Raw genomic sequence first — 16,976 nt, 5'->3', positions numbered from 1 at the left:
GGACAGGGGTTAGAAGCTAGGCAAGTACCTAGAACTCCAGTAAAGTACATATGGGCAATGAAAACAGCTCTGAATGTGGCTTACAAGGGGCAGGGCCAAGCACCCTTCCAGAACACACATATGGATGCCAAAAAACAAGGTGGGGTTTCAAAGGTTCTTGAAACATACTAAAATGTTACAGTGGTATATCCCAAAGTATGTTCTATGGGATCCTGCATCACCTGTAAACAGAATCTGTAGTTAGAGAAATTGGGGTGACGGAGACACTTTCAACAAAGTAAACAGGTTTCTTCACTGTAAAACTTCTCTTAAGTCTTAATAAGCTAATGTGCATTACTTTTGACTTTGCAAGAAACAAGGTGCCCCATTTTCTAAGTGTATTTAATGCTTTTTCTTGTGGAAAGGACTATCCTAGTCCTCTGAAGATCACTATTAGACTTTCTTCTTGTTATTTGGTTGTTACACATTTCAGAAAATAATTACTCCTTAAAAGTTTCTAACTCACTTCATTGACACCTTCAATATTCTTCAATTTTTAAAATCAGAGATTACTTCCCCCTGACATTTGATCAAACTTTGAGTATTTCCCAAATTAAAAAAAAAATAAAAAAAATCCCTAAAAAAATTACCTCTGACCTAGGTGTGGACAAAACCCATTACTAAAAGGGGTTATGAAATAACTTGATTGCTAAGAATGTGGTAGAGAATTTCCATTGTTGATTGATGATTTAATAGTAAAAAGAAAAAGAAAAAAAGAATTTTCCTTGTTGGGCAGGTTTAGGCAATCAGTGAATAAAGAAATATAGCCCTCACACCCTTTCCAGACTCACCATTCTGTGATTTAAAACACCCAAGTAAAGCACCTATATAATATCAAGATAAAGTTGTTGTGTCACTTATTATTGATATATCACTTACCTCAAATAACATTTCCTAAACTAAATATGCTTGGGCTATCTTTCTTTTTTCTTAAAATACTGAAATCGGCCAGGTACAGTGGCTCACGCCTATAACCCCAGGACTTTGGGAGGCCAAGGCAGGTGGATCAGAAGGTCAGGAGTTCAAGACCAACCTGGCCAAGATGGTGAAACCCATCTCTACTAAAAATACAAAAAATTAGCCAGGCATGGTGGCGGACACCTGTAATCCCAGCTACTCAGGAGGCTGAGGCAGGAGAACAGCTTGAACCCAGGAGGCAGAGGTGGCAGTGAGCCGAAATCACACCACTGCACTCTAGCCTGGGTGATAAAGCAAGACTCTGTCTCAAAAAAACAAAACAAAACAAAAAAACTGAAACCATTCCAGAATGCCTAGGAATATTATAGAGGTGGTAACCAAATCTCCAGTGTCCCATCCCTGGGGCTTCCTCAAAGCCCTTCACTGAATGCTGAACATAAGGTTTGGGAATTGCCAGATAAGAGAAAGTGGAAGCTCTCCAGTCTGCCCTTACCCTCAGGAATCTCTATAGTTGGAAAAGCTGCATGTTGGGAAAGACAATTTTGAAGCAAAAGATCTTACAGTTCATTTCTCTCAGGACAAGAACCTCTTCTAGCTTTCAGAATACTACATTCAAGAAAGAACAGATATTAAATTTGACAAACAGGATATTCTTAGGGTTATATTTTGTTACAATAAATCCTTATAATAAAAGTTTGAGAATGGAGTTTAAAATATAAATACTAACATATTACTTAGTAGTCCACATGATTAATGGTTCAAATCAAAGATATATTTTCGATTGACATGCTACAGAGATTATAATCCCACAGACCATACCCGATGACATTAAAGTCTACGGAGGAACTGGGAATTGGAAGTCAAAAGAGACTTGTTTTCAAGCCCTCTAGTAGTCTGGCCACAAATCAAGACTATTGATTGGCAAAGACTCAAAACTGAACCTCCCAGATACTGACTGTCATTATTAACTAAACGTTGGTTCTTTCACTTTTATTGGACATTTGGCCTTCAGCTGATGACTAAATGCTTAGATCTGGCTTATACCTCATATACATATTGAAGGCTACAAATAAAAAGAACTCTGCAGAGCAGGCAGCAGGTGAACTAACAGTACAGGCCAAAGACACAACCACCCACTGACACTTTAGGCTTACATAAGAATGCACACTTGCCACAGTACTTATATGACTGAAGATTTTTTTTATGTTGGTTTGTGCTGCATTAGCTCCACAGTAAATTTCTAATATTTTAAAATGTTATATTCCCAATCAAGTAAGCATAATCTACTTGTGTTGAAAATAAATAAGTATATTAAAAGAAATCTGAGTTAAAAGTTTTATTCATTCAACATCTCACATTACAAATATTTAAAAATTATATGCATACTGGTATAAATAGTCATTTGCAAACTATTTAATAACATTAATTTTCCACTAGCACTTCAACAAATGAACTCTTTTAAAAAAGGAACTGTGTTATATAACTTAAGAGTAGAACATACAAAAATAGGAACTTAACGTGAAAATGACTTTAATAAAAAATGAATTACCCTTATTTAAAATGCTATAATAAATACTACAACCTCCCCATACACAGTAAAAACTATATGGAAATTCAGCCAAGTAGTACAATTAACTGACATACTTAAATAACTTTTCCTTCTGATAATATGAGCAATACACTGGAAAAAAAAATTAGGGATTAGTAAAAACTAGGCACCCACTTGCTAAAAGTTTCACTTCCAAAAAATATAACAAAAATCTGATGAAATTATAAAAACTAATTATACTTTAAATTTTAAAAATATAAAAAATAAAACAGTTGAATACAATATTGTCCCGATTCTTACAATGCTATCAATCACAGTAGCTTTAAAATAAGATAATAAAATAAAGCAAATGACCAAAACCTCTTTTATTCCATTTTTAAAAATAATCTCAAATTTACATTAGTAGAAAGATTGATTTCTGATTCTTTTCTTTAGAAACACCAGCAAGAAAGAGGATTACTCTTAACAGTAGAAAATGACATTTTTAAATGTCTGCAATTAAAAACAAAGAATTACACTGCAAAGATCTTTCAAAAGTTTGAAATAAGTATTGCACATAACTTGAAGTTAACTTGCCACGATTCATCACATTCAAGTTTTAAATCACCTTTTAACAGAAGATTCAACTCTTCAAAACAAAAGGGGTGAATTATCAAGTCTTTCCAACAGCACTCTCATAAAATGCTAAATTCATTCACTGCAAGTTTTATTTTGCATTCTGCAGAGGTCTGTGTATGGAGAAGTATATATATTATACCAAAGCGCGGGGACCAGAAGGGGAAAAGAGAGGGTTCCTTTACATAGAAAATAATCAGAAACACTTTATTTTACATTGCAAAAATAACCATGTAATTACTCTGTAACTACATTGTAAGTACATGGCTGGTGCCATGCTAGTACGCTAGAACTACATGCTTGGTGAACTGAAGTGATGCCCTAAAATCTGTAAACTAATTACATGTTAATTATGTTTGAGTTACATGGTAACTCCCAACTACAATCCCATGTATTCTGAAGAACATGTAATCAATAAAGTTCAGAGTAATAGATAATCATTGTTTATGCCCTGTAAATTGAAGTGTAACCAAATAATCTGTAAACACGCTTGTCACACAATCACAAGTAAATATTAGTAGAATAACAATTTCTTACATTAGTCATGCATACTAACATTACATACCTGTCCCAAGGCAGGCTATTTTTTCCTTATATATAATTTAAAAGAGCAGACATCTCTGAATCAAACACTTAACATCAATTTATTAATATTAAAAATGGCTAAACATTCACCAAAAATGTCTGCATTTTATGAATAATTTTAAAAACTTAGTAAGAAGCTGTAGACAATTTTGTATTTTAAATTTCTACCCTATGCTTATGTATTTAATTTGTTTCAGGAACTACAGTGTTATCTGTCATTTTCATGCGAATTTTTTTTTCTTTAATTTGTGACTTTACATAGACTATTTCTTAAATTATAGGTACACCAATAGCTGGTGCTGGGGAAGGATGTTTAAGCAACATGCTTTCTCTTCTCTGCAGACTCTAAAATAGCATTGCCAGTGCACGACATTCATAATTTAAAATGTATGCAGAGCACTGAAATGTATAAAAAGCAGAATATAAGAAAATAAAATTTATTAAAATTATTTATATTAAAAAATGAAGTATATGAAGATCTCTCAGTAATAAAAGTACAAAAAGCTACTCTTTGCAATATGAAAAATTGAGGTATTGCATAAAGAGATATCCCGTCAGTGAAAAGTGTGCCTAAAAATGTTCACTGTTGGAAAAACAAGATATACAAAAGTAGTGCATAACAAATATACATTATGTGCATGACAAAATAAGTTAGCTACAAAAACACTGTACCGAAATTCAGCAGGTCATGTACAAAGGGAAAAATTATTATTCAAAGCTAGTTCTCAAACAGTGTTATTTCTTGTTAACTCATCACACCTGTTTACTGAGTAGGAACAGCACGATAGCACACCCCAAGCCACCTACAAGCATTTAAAAGAGTAAAAAGAGGCAAATGAACATTCCAATTAGAATCATGTAGTTCAGGAGAAAACAAAAAAAAGTCCCTGACCAGCTACACAAGAGCACCCTCCATTCGCATGACTGCTTTCAGTATTTGCAGGGAATTCTTTAAAAGCAGCTCCCTTTCTATGTTTGAATATTAGACAGCAAATGCCTCCATTTTGACCTTTGGAACTTAACAGGTATAGTTCATTAAAGCCTGTATTAAAAATAAAGGGCTGCTTTTCCTAAAGATCATCCATAGGGGTCATAAGCCAGGTGGTTCCACAACAGTGCTGGGGCAAGTCTTTGGTTTTGAAGGATCCAAGATGGTACTGTTAGGTAGCACAACTAGCAAGATTGCCATTAGATTGTTCTATTTCATGTTTTGCCCACTGATAATATTCCTTTTAATGATGGATAGGGCATTTAATAAGAGAATCTCAATTAAAATAAAAGTTACTTCCATGACTGGGGCTTCAAGAGACTATTTTAAATTCACCCCTGAAGCATACTGTTCAACACATAATAACGCCTTTCAAAGCTAGAATTTTATTTATAATAAAGCATGCATTACTTGGTGAAGTTGGCACTTCAAACACTGACTATGTCCCATGCTAAATTCTGAAACTGTAATGTTATTTTAGTTTATAGGAAGAGTAAGATAAACATACGTACCTTTGCACAGATTTACACAGTTACTTAGTTCAACAGTGCAAAACACTTTGCAACTACTTAACTTTTTTTAACTTTTTTTTTTCATTTTCTATGTTACAACTAAATTACAGGATACCCAAAGAAACTTTAAATCTAAAAGTAAGCCAATCAGCAGCCAAATTATATATTGGTTTTGTCTTCCAGTTTTGGCTCCAAGTATACTGTAACACAAAATCAAAAATGATATCCTTGAGGTATCTCTAGATCTGTTGTTTTTTGACGTCAAAATGGAGAGCAAAGGCTGACACCTGATGAGTGTTAGTAAATTAGGATATAGAGTTTATATATAAACATCAAAAATAAAATTTATACATTTGTTCTTCAGGAGAGGAAATGCTAGGTTTCCCACCAGTTGTCATTAATTCTAGCTTTGGTAGGTTTCCTGGGGCTTTGACCAGATAAGTAAGTTAAATAAATAAGTGCACTCCCCTCAGTAGTAAATTTACCCAATTTTTACATTCTAAATTTTAAAAATTGTTTAAGAGAAAATAAACCTAGCTCTGCTTACTTTACTATTTTTTGTTTCTGATGTGGTGGTAACTTTTTGAGGGATAATGAAATTATGTTCAGCCTCAAAACCCTGAAAATTAATTATAATGCTGCTCAATCTTGCTTATGCATTTGTTTTAACATGTTCTTTCCGTTAAAAATTGTTAACTTCCTCCATTGCTGCTAAAAAAATTAAAAGGGAATGGAAAAAAAAGAGAGAGACAAAAAAGATTAAAAAAAAAAAGAAAGGAAAAGGCAAAAGCACTTCCCTGGGGGAAAAACTGTCAGATAGATGGATAGTGTTATTGTTGCATGGTTATTTTAATAAAAGTATTCTTATATGTTATATTATTAACAATAATTTAATTAAAAACCCAAAATACTCTATTGTTTTATTTCTTTTTTAATATTTCTCTCTCTCCTCTAAGAAAATGTTAAAGGAAGTTTAGATCCTCTTGGTCTCCAGCAAAACAAGAGAATAAAACTTCCATGTAACCCGATGGCAATACGAAAAAGGAGTTCATATTGTTTGCAGTGACACAAGAATCTACAAAACACCTATATTATAGGTCATCCTTTTCATTATACTATAGTTAAGTTGCAAACTGCTACAAAAGGACATGCCAGCATGAAGAGGTTGAGGAAGGGGTCAGAATTAACAGAAGAGTGCACTTATTCTGAGGCCTGAAAATGAGCACTGTAGTTATCCTTTAGTTCCAGCGGAATGAAATATGCCGAGGGCGGTCACCGCCTTCCTTCACCAGGGGCTTGTGGAATTCCCTGCCAGCGCGAGAATGAATAGCAGCCCAGCAATATTCACAGTAATACTGCAGACAGGTAACATTAGCACAGAAAAATGGAGCAAATTTTCCCCCACAACGGGCCCCCTGACATTCATCACACAGCTGATCATCCAAGACATATGGCTTAACTTCCACCTGCAATCAAAAATAAAAAAAGATCTTACATTTTTCAGTGACTAGGCCAGCAACACTTATCATACATGTACATTTCCATCCACTATCTGAAGGAATCTGTTCCAAAGTACCCAAAGTGGAAGGAACAATTAATTATTCATTCACTGAAATATGGATAGTTCATCTTTTAAGAACCTAGGAAGGTTTTAATTATCTATCATTTTACTTTTTTTTTTCTACTAAATAAACACTCTTCAAAGGAAAAAGGATTTCAGTAGACATGAAGTGAAGCCAACTGTTTAGACTAGAATGTTATGAGATTAAACAAACTCACAGGAGATTTTTCATAGACACAAACCCTCATTTTAATTAGTGGATCTGGATTTTTGTCATATGTGGAATCATAATTTAAACAAAATCAGCTAAGAGGATCCAAGTTCCACACAACTGCACTTCAATATTCAAGTCAGTGGGAAGATGCCTGACTTCTGTGTCACGAGATTCTGAGCTGTCGTAAAGCCAGGCTCGTGGTTTCTATTTATAGTGTACACATCTTGGGTTATAATCACAAACCTGGAATTCTGTTTTAAAAAAAAAAGATGCAGCTACAGGATTCACAATTTAAAACCCTGCTTTATTCTTTCTCAGTTAAGAATGGTTCACCTGAGTCTAAAAGTCAAAGGTGAATTTCTAAAACTGGGCCTGTTTCAGTGTTCTATCGGCCAACCTGTCATGTGAATGTTTCAAGCATTAACAGTCACTTGGTTATTAATTCATCAGCTAGAAAAGAGCTGGTTATTTTTAGTTTGGAGAGACTCACAGCTGAAACTCCCTTACAGCAGGCTGTCACCACCAATGGTGCCATCCAGCTCTGACAAGAAATCCCGACCAAGGTTAGCCATGAACAAAATGAGAACATGCAGTGAATCATGATTGTGCCGCTGTGCTCCAGCCTGGGTGACAGAGTGAGACCCTGCATCTAAAAATAATGTTTTAACTAAAAAAATAAAAGTACAAAAGGAGAAGAGTGCCACGGAAGTCCAAGAAGAGTAGGCATAAGGACAGCACCAGACTTTTGGCCTCTAGGCTGCTCCATAATGTCTGTCTACAGAGTGGCAAGAACACTGGGCAAAGGATTTCATTGCAAAGGAATACAAATTAAGTCTGAATTTCTAATGACCAACCCCACAGCTCTGAAACTTATGTTAGAATGAGGCAGTGATACGTAGATATTTTTTAGTGTGCATAAAAAAACAAATAGGCCGGATGTGGTGGGTGGCTCAAGTCTGTAATTCCAGCACTTCGGGAGGCCGAGGCAGGTGGATCCCTTCAGGTCAGGAGCTCGAAACCAGCCAGATCAACATGGTGAAACCCGGTCTCTACTAAAAATACAAAAATGTGCTGGGCATGTTGGCACACGCCTGTAATCCCAGCTACTCGGGAGGCTAAGGCAGGAGAATCACTTGAATCCAGGAGATGGAGGTTACAGTGAGCCAAGATCGTGCCACTGCACTCCAGCCTGGGTGACAGAGCGATACTCCATCTCAAAAACAAACAAACAAAAACAAACAAGTAGGCATATTAATGTACTAATCTTGTCCCTCCCCCAACACTTAGAATAGAATAGGTGCCGTTCTCTTTAATAAAGCCAGTTGTAGGATGATCACTACTATCTTAAATGTTTTTACTGCCAATGAAGTAGACTATACATGACATGAAACATAAAAAGCAGAAACCATTACTGACTTGATCATTTTTACATCTTGAATTGAGAACAACACAATAAAATCAATCTATTTTAGCACAATACCTCAGAGTGTTGGATATCAAAGTCAGCACTAATGCAAGTGCCAGTGTGCCATGAAATAAAAAGGTAATACCAGAATATAAATCAACATGTTGCTTCCCTCATCAATAAAACTTTTCTATGAAAAAACAACTGTTGAGTCTCCTTTAGACTCAACGAGACAGAAAATTAATAATATCCAGGACTTGAACTCAGATCCGGAACAAGTAAACTCAATAAATATTTATAGAGCTCTCCATTTTAAATACACAAAATATTGATCGGCCATTATTAATACCCATTTTTAGAATAAAGCTACATTCCCGTTCTCTCTCCCTCTTTTTCTAAAAAAAAAAAAGAAAAAGAAAAAACAACTGCCAGCTTCCAGCTGGACCAAACATTGTGCCCAGCAATGTAGCTGATTACACAGTCTGGTCTAAATTCCTATCTCACTACAAACTAAGTTTGCAGACTGGTGGTCAGTCCACAGGCCATACTTTGAGTAGTTCTAGCAAATGATACAGTTCTATCTGCTAGGAAATAAATTCATGAGAACAGGAACTTCTTGACCTAAGCTTTAAAATGTTTGTTGAGTGGATGAAACACCAAGCTAAGAAATAAATTGGTGAGAGGCAGCGACTGTAGAAAAAGAAGAAAAAAAAAGAAAAGAAATCTGTGAGTGCAATTCATTGAGAAATAGCGCTTACTGAGGTATTTGCTATGTCCCAGGATTAAAAAACAAAACAAAAAAAGAGGCAGGAAATCTCAAGGGCATTCCTGTTTATATACCTGATATAACACAGTACAAAGAATTCAGTAAATATTTATTGAATGACTGACAAACTAAATGAATGAATGGATGGATGGATTGAGATTGAATGAAAGTTATAGTTTAGAGAAGATTAAATTAACTCAAGTAAATCGATTATAGTGTTCTGATTAGGCTACTCAAAAAAAATCAAAGATAAAAGAAATTCATAGGAAATTCTTTCATGTATTATAGAGCAGAATTAACTCTATAGGCAAAATTCTCAGCTGTCACTTTATTGTCATAAAATTTTCCCATTCTAATATTGCTAATCACACATTTAGAGGACCATTTCTAAAATTTTCCAAAGTGTAGTGTAAGGCTTACCCGTTTATCTATCTCTCCATGCTGCAGCTGAACAAAGCGGGCACTGATAGCAGCTATGTAACTCTGTTGATTAGAGAACGCAACTCTCCCAGCTCCTTTTGGGTATTTTAGCTCAGGGTCAGTATCAATCCCAGCGTAGCACACACCTCCATATAGCCGATCCATTATCATTGCAAGCTCCACTAATTAAGAAAGGAGCAAACAGGATATTTAAAATCAGGAAAATTCATCTGGCTCACCAACGATTTCATCAAAAGCAATTCATCTGTACTCTAAGCTCACATCACTAAAATAATTATTAAAATTAAACTTATTACTACAACCAGTCATCCATTGTGTCAAGCTTTATCTTTTAACTTTGGGCAAGGGGTTGCTAGATGTTTTCTAATATGTTCTCTTTATTCTTCTCCCAACTCTATGAAGTAGACAGTAATTTCTCAAGGAAACTGAAGCGCAGAAAGGGCGATCGATCTGTCCAAGGTCACAGGTCATTAAGTGATAGTGCTGGGCGTGGCTCCCACGTTTGTCACTCTGTGCCATGTTGCTGCCATAGATTTACCAGTTAATGATGTATTGATTAATATAATAATTACCCGAACATTAGAAAACTAACTGGTAGACTCTTTGGGGACCCTCCTGGCTTATTCCCATCAAAACCCTTTCCCCGTAGTCTCTTCACCAATTTTTCATTTAAAAAAAAAAAACAAAAAACCATGAAATGACTACATCTTCTCTATGAAGTGTTATAATCATGAAGCTACATTGCTGTTCATGTTATGCTTTTTATCTCATTTATACTATTAAACCTCAAATTACTTGAAGTTGGGAATTTAATTTGTTCTGTAAGTACTACTCTAAAAGCATGAGGCACCGCTTAGAAGTCTATTATATTCCAGAGCTCAGTTAATGGCTGTTGAGCAAATGAGGATGTGAGAAACAAATACTGACCATCTCAATATGTAATCTATTCTTGAACTACTTTTTTTCTTTTCAGACAATGATGAGAATAATTAGCATTATGCAGCACTAGACTAAGTACTTTGCACTGGTCATCTCATTCAACCCTCAAGATAATACTAGAAATACATACACCTTTCACCCCTACTTGACAGATGGGGAAACTGTGAGAATTACAAAAATCATGGAATTTGTCCAAGGTCACTCAACTATTAGAACACATGAATTCAAACTCAGACACTTTGATTTTAGAATTCTTACTCTTGGATGTTAACTCAAATTTTTGTGAAAAATTTATCCTGAAGATCTTGATATTTCTTGTGCTATAGGATAGAGAGTTTGTTGTTTGTTTAATCATACCAGCTCGTAATGGTCGAGGAACACCACCAACAAATATGGTTTTTCGTGGGTCAAGTGGCTGTGAACCATCCATCACAAAGTCACTGTCACTGAGATTCCAAGGCCGAATCTGGACCTAGGGAATGTACAAACCAAAATGTCTCATTTTCAATACAGATACTTTATGGGGGAAAAAGTTAAAAATTATTACAAAGTATTTTAATCTTAAAAGCAATAATCCTATTATTACAAGTCAATAAAGCTGGGAAACTAGAAGATTTAAAAATAGTGTATCCTAACCCATCATTTTTAGAGTAAACTAAACCAAGGTGAAAAGTTCACTTTGATTCTCTATTATAAGCCAAATTACTTAACAAGCCCCCTAATTATCTGTAAGTTAATTTGCTGTTTTTCAGCTTATTTGGGCCGTTAGTCTGCCCAATCCCCCAATATCTACATAATTTAAATTTTTAGCATTGGTATCCAATGCCAATCAATAAATTTGTAGCATGGTAGCCAGTGCTAAGTAAACTAGAATTGTATGTCCAATCAGTGTATGTTCAGGAAATGCAAACTACTCCTGATACCATCAAATCTAATGCATTATTTCAAAATAGTTTTCAAAGTTAAAATATTGATGATATTTACAACATTTTTTTTATGACAAATACTTCAGTGTATCTATTAGCTCAGTCAATCAAGAATCATGTACCTCATTTAAAACTGTTCACGTTTTCTAACTGTCACAAATGCCCACACCAAAGGCTATGGGTTGACAGCAGTGGATTCCCAAATACGCACACCAACAGAGTCCTAGGTCAGAGGCCCCATACAGATGGGGATTGTCAGAGAACATAAACAAGTCAAGCAGAAAGAGTCTAGAACACAGGAACTCTTACAAAGTTTCTGACCTAGATAACCACAAGACATCAAAAGAGGCTCCACAGATATTATTTGCTTAAGCTGGGTTCACTGACAACTCCATTCTTTACTATACCCCAACATTCACTGGGTGCTGGCTGAATGATAATAAATTACTGCTTTGCCAGACTCATCAAAACATGCCAGCTCCTCTTCCTGAAGACTAAATTTTATGATAAACTTTTCCAAAAAGAAAAAAACAGTATGCAATGTACCTGTACATGTATATGCACAAGTCTACTTTGGTGAGTACCATATATAAAGTTAACGGTAATATTGGGTAAAATCTTTATTAAAGTGAAGAAAGAGCTAGAAAGATATACATATAACATTTGTGATTTGAGTTCTATTATTCAGAAGCAATTCAGCTATTTTATTAAATGCATTATCAAGTGAAGTCTGGTGTGTTTTTTTCATTTTGTTTTGTTTTTGAGACAGAGTCTTACTCTTTACCCAGGCTGGAGTACAGTGGCACGATCGATGCTCACTGCAACCTCCACCTCCTGGGTTCAGGTAATTGTCATGCCTCAGCTTCCCAAGTAACTGGGACTACAGGTGTGTCCCACCACACCTGGCTAATTTTTTATTTTCAGTAGAGATGGGATTTCACCATGTTGGCTAGGCTGGTCTCGAACTCCTGGCCTCATGTGATCCACCCACTTTCGGCCTCCCAAAGTGCTGGGATTACGGGCATGAGCCATGGTGCCCAGCCATGAAGTCTTTTACAAGTAAAGATTTACCAATTATATTTCAACTAACTAAAAATTCAATGTCAAATTGATAAGTGCAAATACATAGAAAGTCAATGTTAGGAACTTCACAAGACTTTTAAAATTTAGTCTGCTTACAAACGTGTCAATAAGTACCCCAAACACATCAAGTTGTCTATGGGTTTTTCAAACAGAACAGATGAACGGAGGCAAAAACAAGAAGCTATTTTATGCTAAACTACACTTACTGGCTTATCCTTGATAGTGGGACTTGATACACAAAGGTAGAGTTTTCCATCTTCTTCAATGCATGCATCAATGAGAGCCTGCACAGAGCTTTCATCTTGAAATAGCAGGAATGCATAGCCTGGAAAAGAAAAAAACCGGGGGCAAAAGAAGGCTTATATGTTTTCCTATTTTTGGGTAATTCTTCAGGTGACAGGAATCATGCACTAAAACTAAAGGAAAAAGGAATAGGAAAAAATATTAAAACAATATTTATACCAAAAGTCTGATAACATCAACATATAGTTCATTTTGGTAGTATCTTGAAACATCTTTTAGAGTAAAATTAAATTTGACTTAAAAGTATATTGAAATTTTAAAGAGCATTTGGGAAAATGCAACTTCAACAATAAAAAAATGTTACAGTGAAGATGAACATTTATGAAAAGGCTACACATTAAACAATGTTAAGAATAAATTATATAAGTATAATGAATCTTGGGAATTACCTTTAGGAGGAAAATAGGATTTGCTCTCGGCTTTATGAGGCCAATCCACAATCAAAGGGCCAAAGCGACGAAAACTAGCTGTGATCTCATCTAATAAACAACAAAGGAAAAAAGCAGATTTAATATATATTTATGATCATTTTTTGAAAGTTTTTTTTCAAAGTTTCAAATCTACTATTTATAACAACAGTAAAAAGAACTCCTTTATACCCTCCATCTAGATTCCCCAACTGCTAATCATTTGCACATCTGCCTTCAACCTCTTTCTTCTCTCTTTCTCCCTCTATCTGTATATATGCATTAATCAATCTAGCCATCCAGCCAAGCCAGTCAGCCAGCATATTTTTATGAAATGGTGCTCTGTAATCCCAAACACAACTATTGTTACCTGCTCAAAGCAACATCACTTGCTTATATACCAATTTTGATATAACACTACTATGCGATTCACAGACTTCATTTAAATTTCAAAATCCTTTCTGACCCACAGAGCTATCCAGAAAACAGGTTGCATTTAATCATCATATCCTTAGAGCATCAGTCTTTTTTCAATTTGGAACAGCTCCATGTTCTTTCTTGTCTTTCATATTCATTCTATAGAATGACTGCTATGGTCTGAATATTTATATTCTCTCAAAATTCATATGTTGAAATCTGTTCCCCAATGTGAGGGTATTTAGAGCTGGGGCCCTTGGTAGGTGATTAGGTCATGGGGTTGGAATTCTTTCATGGGGATTAGTGCCCTTATAAAAGAGGTTCTGGAGAGACCCTTCACCCCTTCTGCCATGTGAGGGTGCAATGAGAAGACTTTATCTACTAGGAAGCAGGCCCTCAACAGACACTGAATTTGTTGGTGCCTTGATCTTGAACTTCCCAGCCTCCATAACAGTGAGAAATAAATTTCAGTTGTTTATAAGCCACCAAGTCTATGTTATTTTTTATAGCAATCTGAACAGATTTAAGACAGTGACCCTCACAGACACCCTGGGTCTGTACTCTGCTTCCTATGCTACGCATTCCAAACTGGAATATCACCATAATGGTGTAATGCCATTCTGCCCTACCATAAGCATGTTAATCTTTTCCTCCCGAGATAAGGGCCTATTATGTTGCCCTGGCTGGTCCTTAACCTATGTGATCCTCCAGCAACTTTCCAAGTAGCTGGGATTACAGGTGCATACTACCACACCTGGAGGGCATGTCAATCTTGGCCTTGTTTCTCTACCACAAGAAAACCTTTTCTCCCTTTGTAATCAGTGTTTTACAAAGTATATTTTGTTGCTCACCAATATCCTGTTCCTTCATGAGCCTTGGCATCGATTGAAGACTCCTGCCTGTATTAACTACCAAAATAATGGATGCCAAATAATGATTAACTGTTTCCATGATTCCTTCTACATGTATTAGTTAGTATTGTGTAGTAAGGGAGCTTTCCTTCTGTCCCACTGATTCATTCATTTATTGTATCGGTATCGTCTATTTTATTCAATGGGTTGTGATCCTATTCATTCCTTCTTTATCTTGATGCTCAATATGTCCCCAAAATTGTTCCTGATTTGGCTCTAATTATCAAATTGTCAGGGATAATCTGTCCCTGCTTGTCCCATAGGAGTGGGAGGCTTCTATGTCCTTCACACTTCTTGCCACCATTCTTTAAGCACGTTCATGCTTTTCTGGCCTAAGAAGCTACTCCTAGCTCGTCTTATTGTTTCCCTGTACCAGCCTAAGAAACAGTCATTTTTTTTTTCCTGAGATGTATTGATCCCTTCAGTGGCAAAAGATATTTAGAAACCAAGATGCAGGTGTTCTATATGCTCACTGCTAGTGAGTATTCACTATTTCTAAGTCTTCGCAGTGGATGAAGCTAGGAAATAAATATGCACACAAACACACATTTATAACTATTTCTGTATCTGTGTATGTACTGATAAAAACTAGTAAGTTCATACTGATATTTTCAATATGACTCCAATATCTCATGGCTTTTTCTAGCCTTCCCTCTTTCTATCTTTATATTCTCTTCTCACAGGAAGAAACCTAACTCCCAATACCTGTACAACATGTATTAATTTGCTCAATGTAACCAGTCTTGCCCCTACCCTGCTAGGCTCCTCTAACTTCCACCTTTGTGCCTTTGCTCTTGTCACCCTTATTTCTTGGATACCATTTGTGCTGCTGCTCAGGCCTCTGAGCAAGCCCCTCCACACACATGCATACACATCCCCTCCACGTGAGACCTCTCCCCTGTCACCAATCCACTTCCTTGACAGCATTATCTCAGCCTTGGAGGAAGGGAGGGGAAAAAAGGATGAATGGGAAAAAATGATAGACAAGGAAGACCTGACCATATTTTGCTATTAATTTAAATGATACAAATTATGCTACATTATATATTTGGACACTAATGAGATTATAAAACAATACATTTCAAAGAGACTTCTAGAAAGAGTAGGTAAGCATGTGTAGGTAAGAACTGATAATAGGGCAGTGTAAAAGAACAGAAAAGAAAGATGAGGAGTATGTCTAAATTCCAGTCTGGTAGAGCTGTTTTCATCTCCCCGATACTGTGAAACAGTCTAGTCTCCTCTGCTGTGACACCTGTTTCTACAGTAAGTTTAGTTTTTGTGAGTCTAATAAATATGGAACAATGTCAGTAAAACATGGAATTGTACTGGTTCATAAATGATTTTTCCTAGGCAAGATGAGCTAGCATAGTGAGGAAAGAATTATAAACTTCATCAAAAAAGGAAAAAGTCCCCCACTTCTCTGATGTACAGGTACAAACTCTCCCAGCTCTATTATAAGAAAATTAAAAATAAGCACAGCAACCAGAATTTTCTTGTCAAAGAGATATGCCCCTAACCTTCCAGGACTCTTCTCTCCTGACAGTTTAGTTTGCGCTTCCTCAGGTGTTCAAAGATGTTTCCATGTGCATTGTCTCCACACTTGCAAGCCAACATTTCTGCCTTATTGGTTTTGTACATTTTCAATATTCCCTGAAGCAGCCCCAAGTGTGCTGAGCTACTTGCCTGAAATGTCCAAGTTATCTCCAAGGTACTAATTCTCTTCTTGTCAGTGTTTCAGGTACCAAGTTCATTTGGTTTTAAATGATTTATCTTTAACCTTATTTTCCCCCATAAACCCTGTAATTTTTAGTGCACAATTCTGCAGAACACAATATTCTTCAATCTATGCTGAGGGCAGGATGGAGACTGATTCAGTCAACCCTGAAATTTCAGCATAGCTTCCACCAAGACATTTAGAACCATTTCTGTCTCAACCTTCCAAAAGATAAATACTCTTAAAGAAAATGAAGTGACTTGATAAGTGTGATCCCAGTCTAACTGCGAAGATATCAAACCTTATTATTAGATCTTAGACATGTGCACAGAAATCTATTCTTCACACCTGTAATCGCACACTTTAGGAGGCCAAAGTGGGTGGATCACAAGGTCAGGAGATCAAGACCATCCTGGCCAACATGGGGAAACCTCTTCGCTACTAAAAATACAAATATTAGCCAGGCAGTGTGCACCTGTAGTCACAACTACTCAGGAGGCTGAGGCAGGAAAATTGCTTGAACCCAGGAGGCAGAGGCTGCAGTGAGCCAAGATTGCACCACTGCACTCCAGCCTGGGCAATAGAGAAAGACTCCATCTCAAAAAAAAAAAAAAAAAAAAAAGAAAGAAAGAAAGAAAGAAAAGAAAGAAAGAAAGGAAGGAAGGAAGGAAGGAAGGAAGGAA

General features: G+C 36.0%; 1 protein-coding gene across 4 annotated transcripts in view; it reads right to left on the bottom strand.

Annotated features, from left to right (window-relative positions):
- Nucleotides 1-2,278: 2,278 nt before the first annotated feature.
- The window catches only part of CPEB4 (cytoplasmic polyadenylation element binding protein 4), a 73,552-nt gene continuing 58,854 nt past the window's right edge, over nt 2,279-16,976 (bottom strand). For all 4 annotated transcript variants that reach the window (XM_002744562.7, XM_035290535.3, XM_017969664.5 and 1 more), the window contains 5 exons: nt 13,234-13,323; nt 12,748-12,866; nt 10,890-11,004; nt 9,573-9,754; nt 2,279-6,672 (listed from right to left, as the gene is read on the bottom strand). In XM_002744562.7, coding sequence (XP_002744608.1) covers nt 6,445-6,672; nt 9,573-9,754; nt 10,890-11,004; nt 12,748-12,866; nt 13,234-13,323 — 734 coding nt within the window. In that variant the 3' untranslated portion in view covers nt 2,279-6,444. The remainder of the gene's footprint in view (nt 6,673-9,572; nt 9,755-10,889; nt 11,005-12,747; nt 12,867-13,233; nt 13,324-16,976) is intronic.

Source organism: Callithrix jacchus, chromosome 2 (genome assembly GCF_049354715.1).
Source record: "Callithrix jacchus isolate 240 chromosome 2, calJac240_pri, whole genome shotgun sequence".
Classification (NCBI taxonomy): domain Eukaryota; kingdom Metazoa; phylum Chordata; class Mammalia; order Primates; family Cebidae; genus Callithrix; species Callithrix jacchus.
The sequence above is the reverse complement of the archived record's forward strand: the minus strand, read 5'-3'. Positions and strand labels throughout refer to the sequence as shown.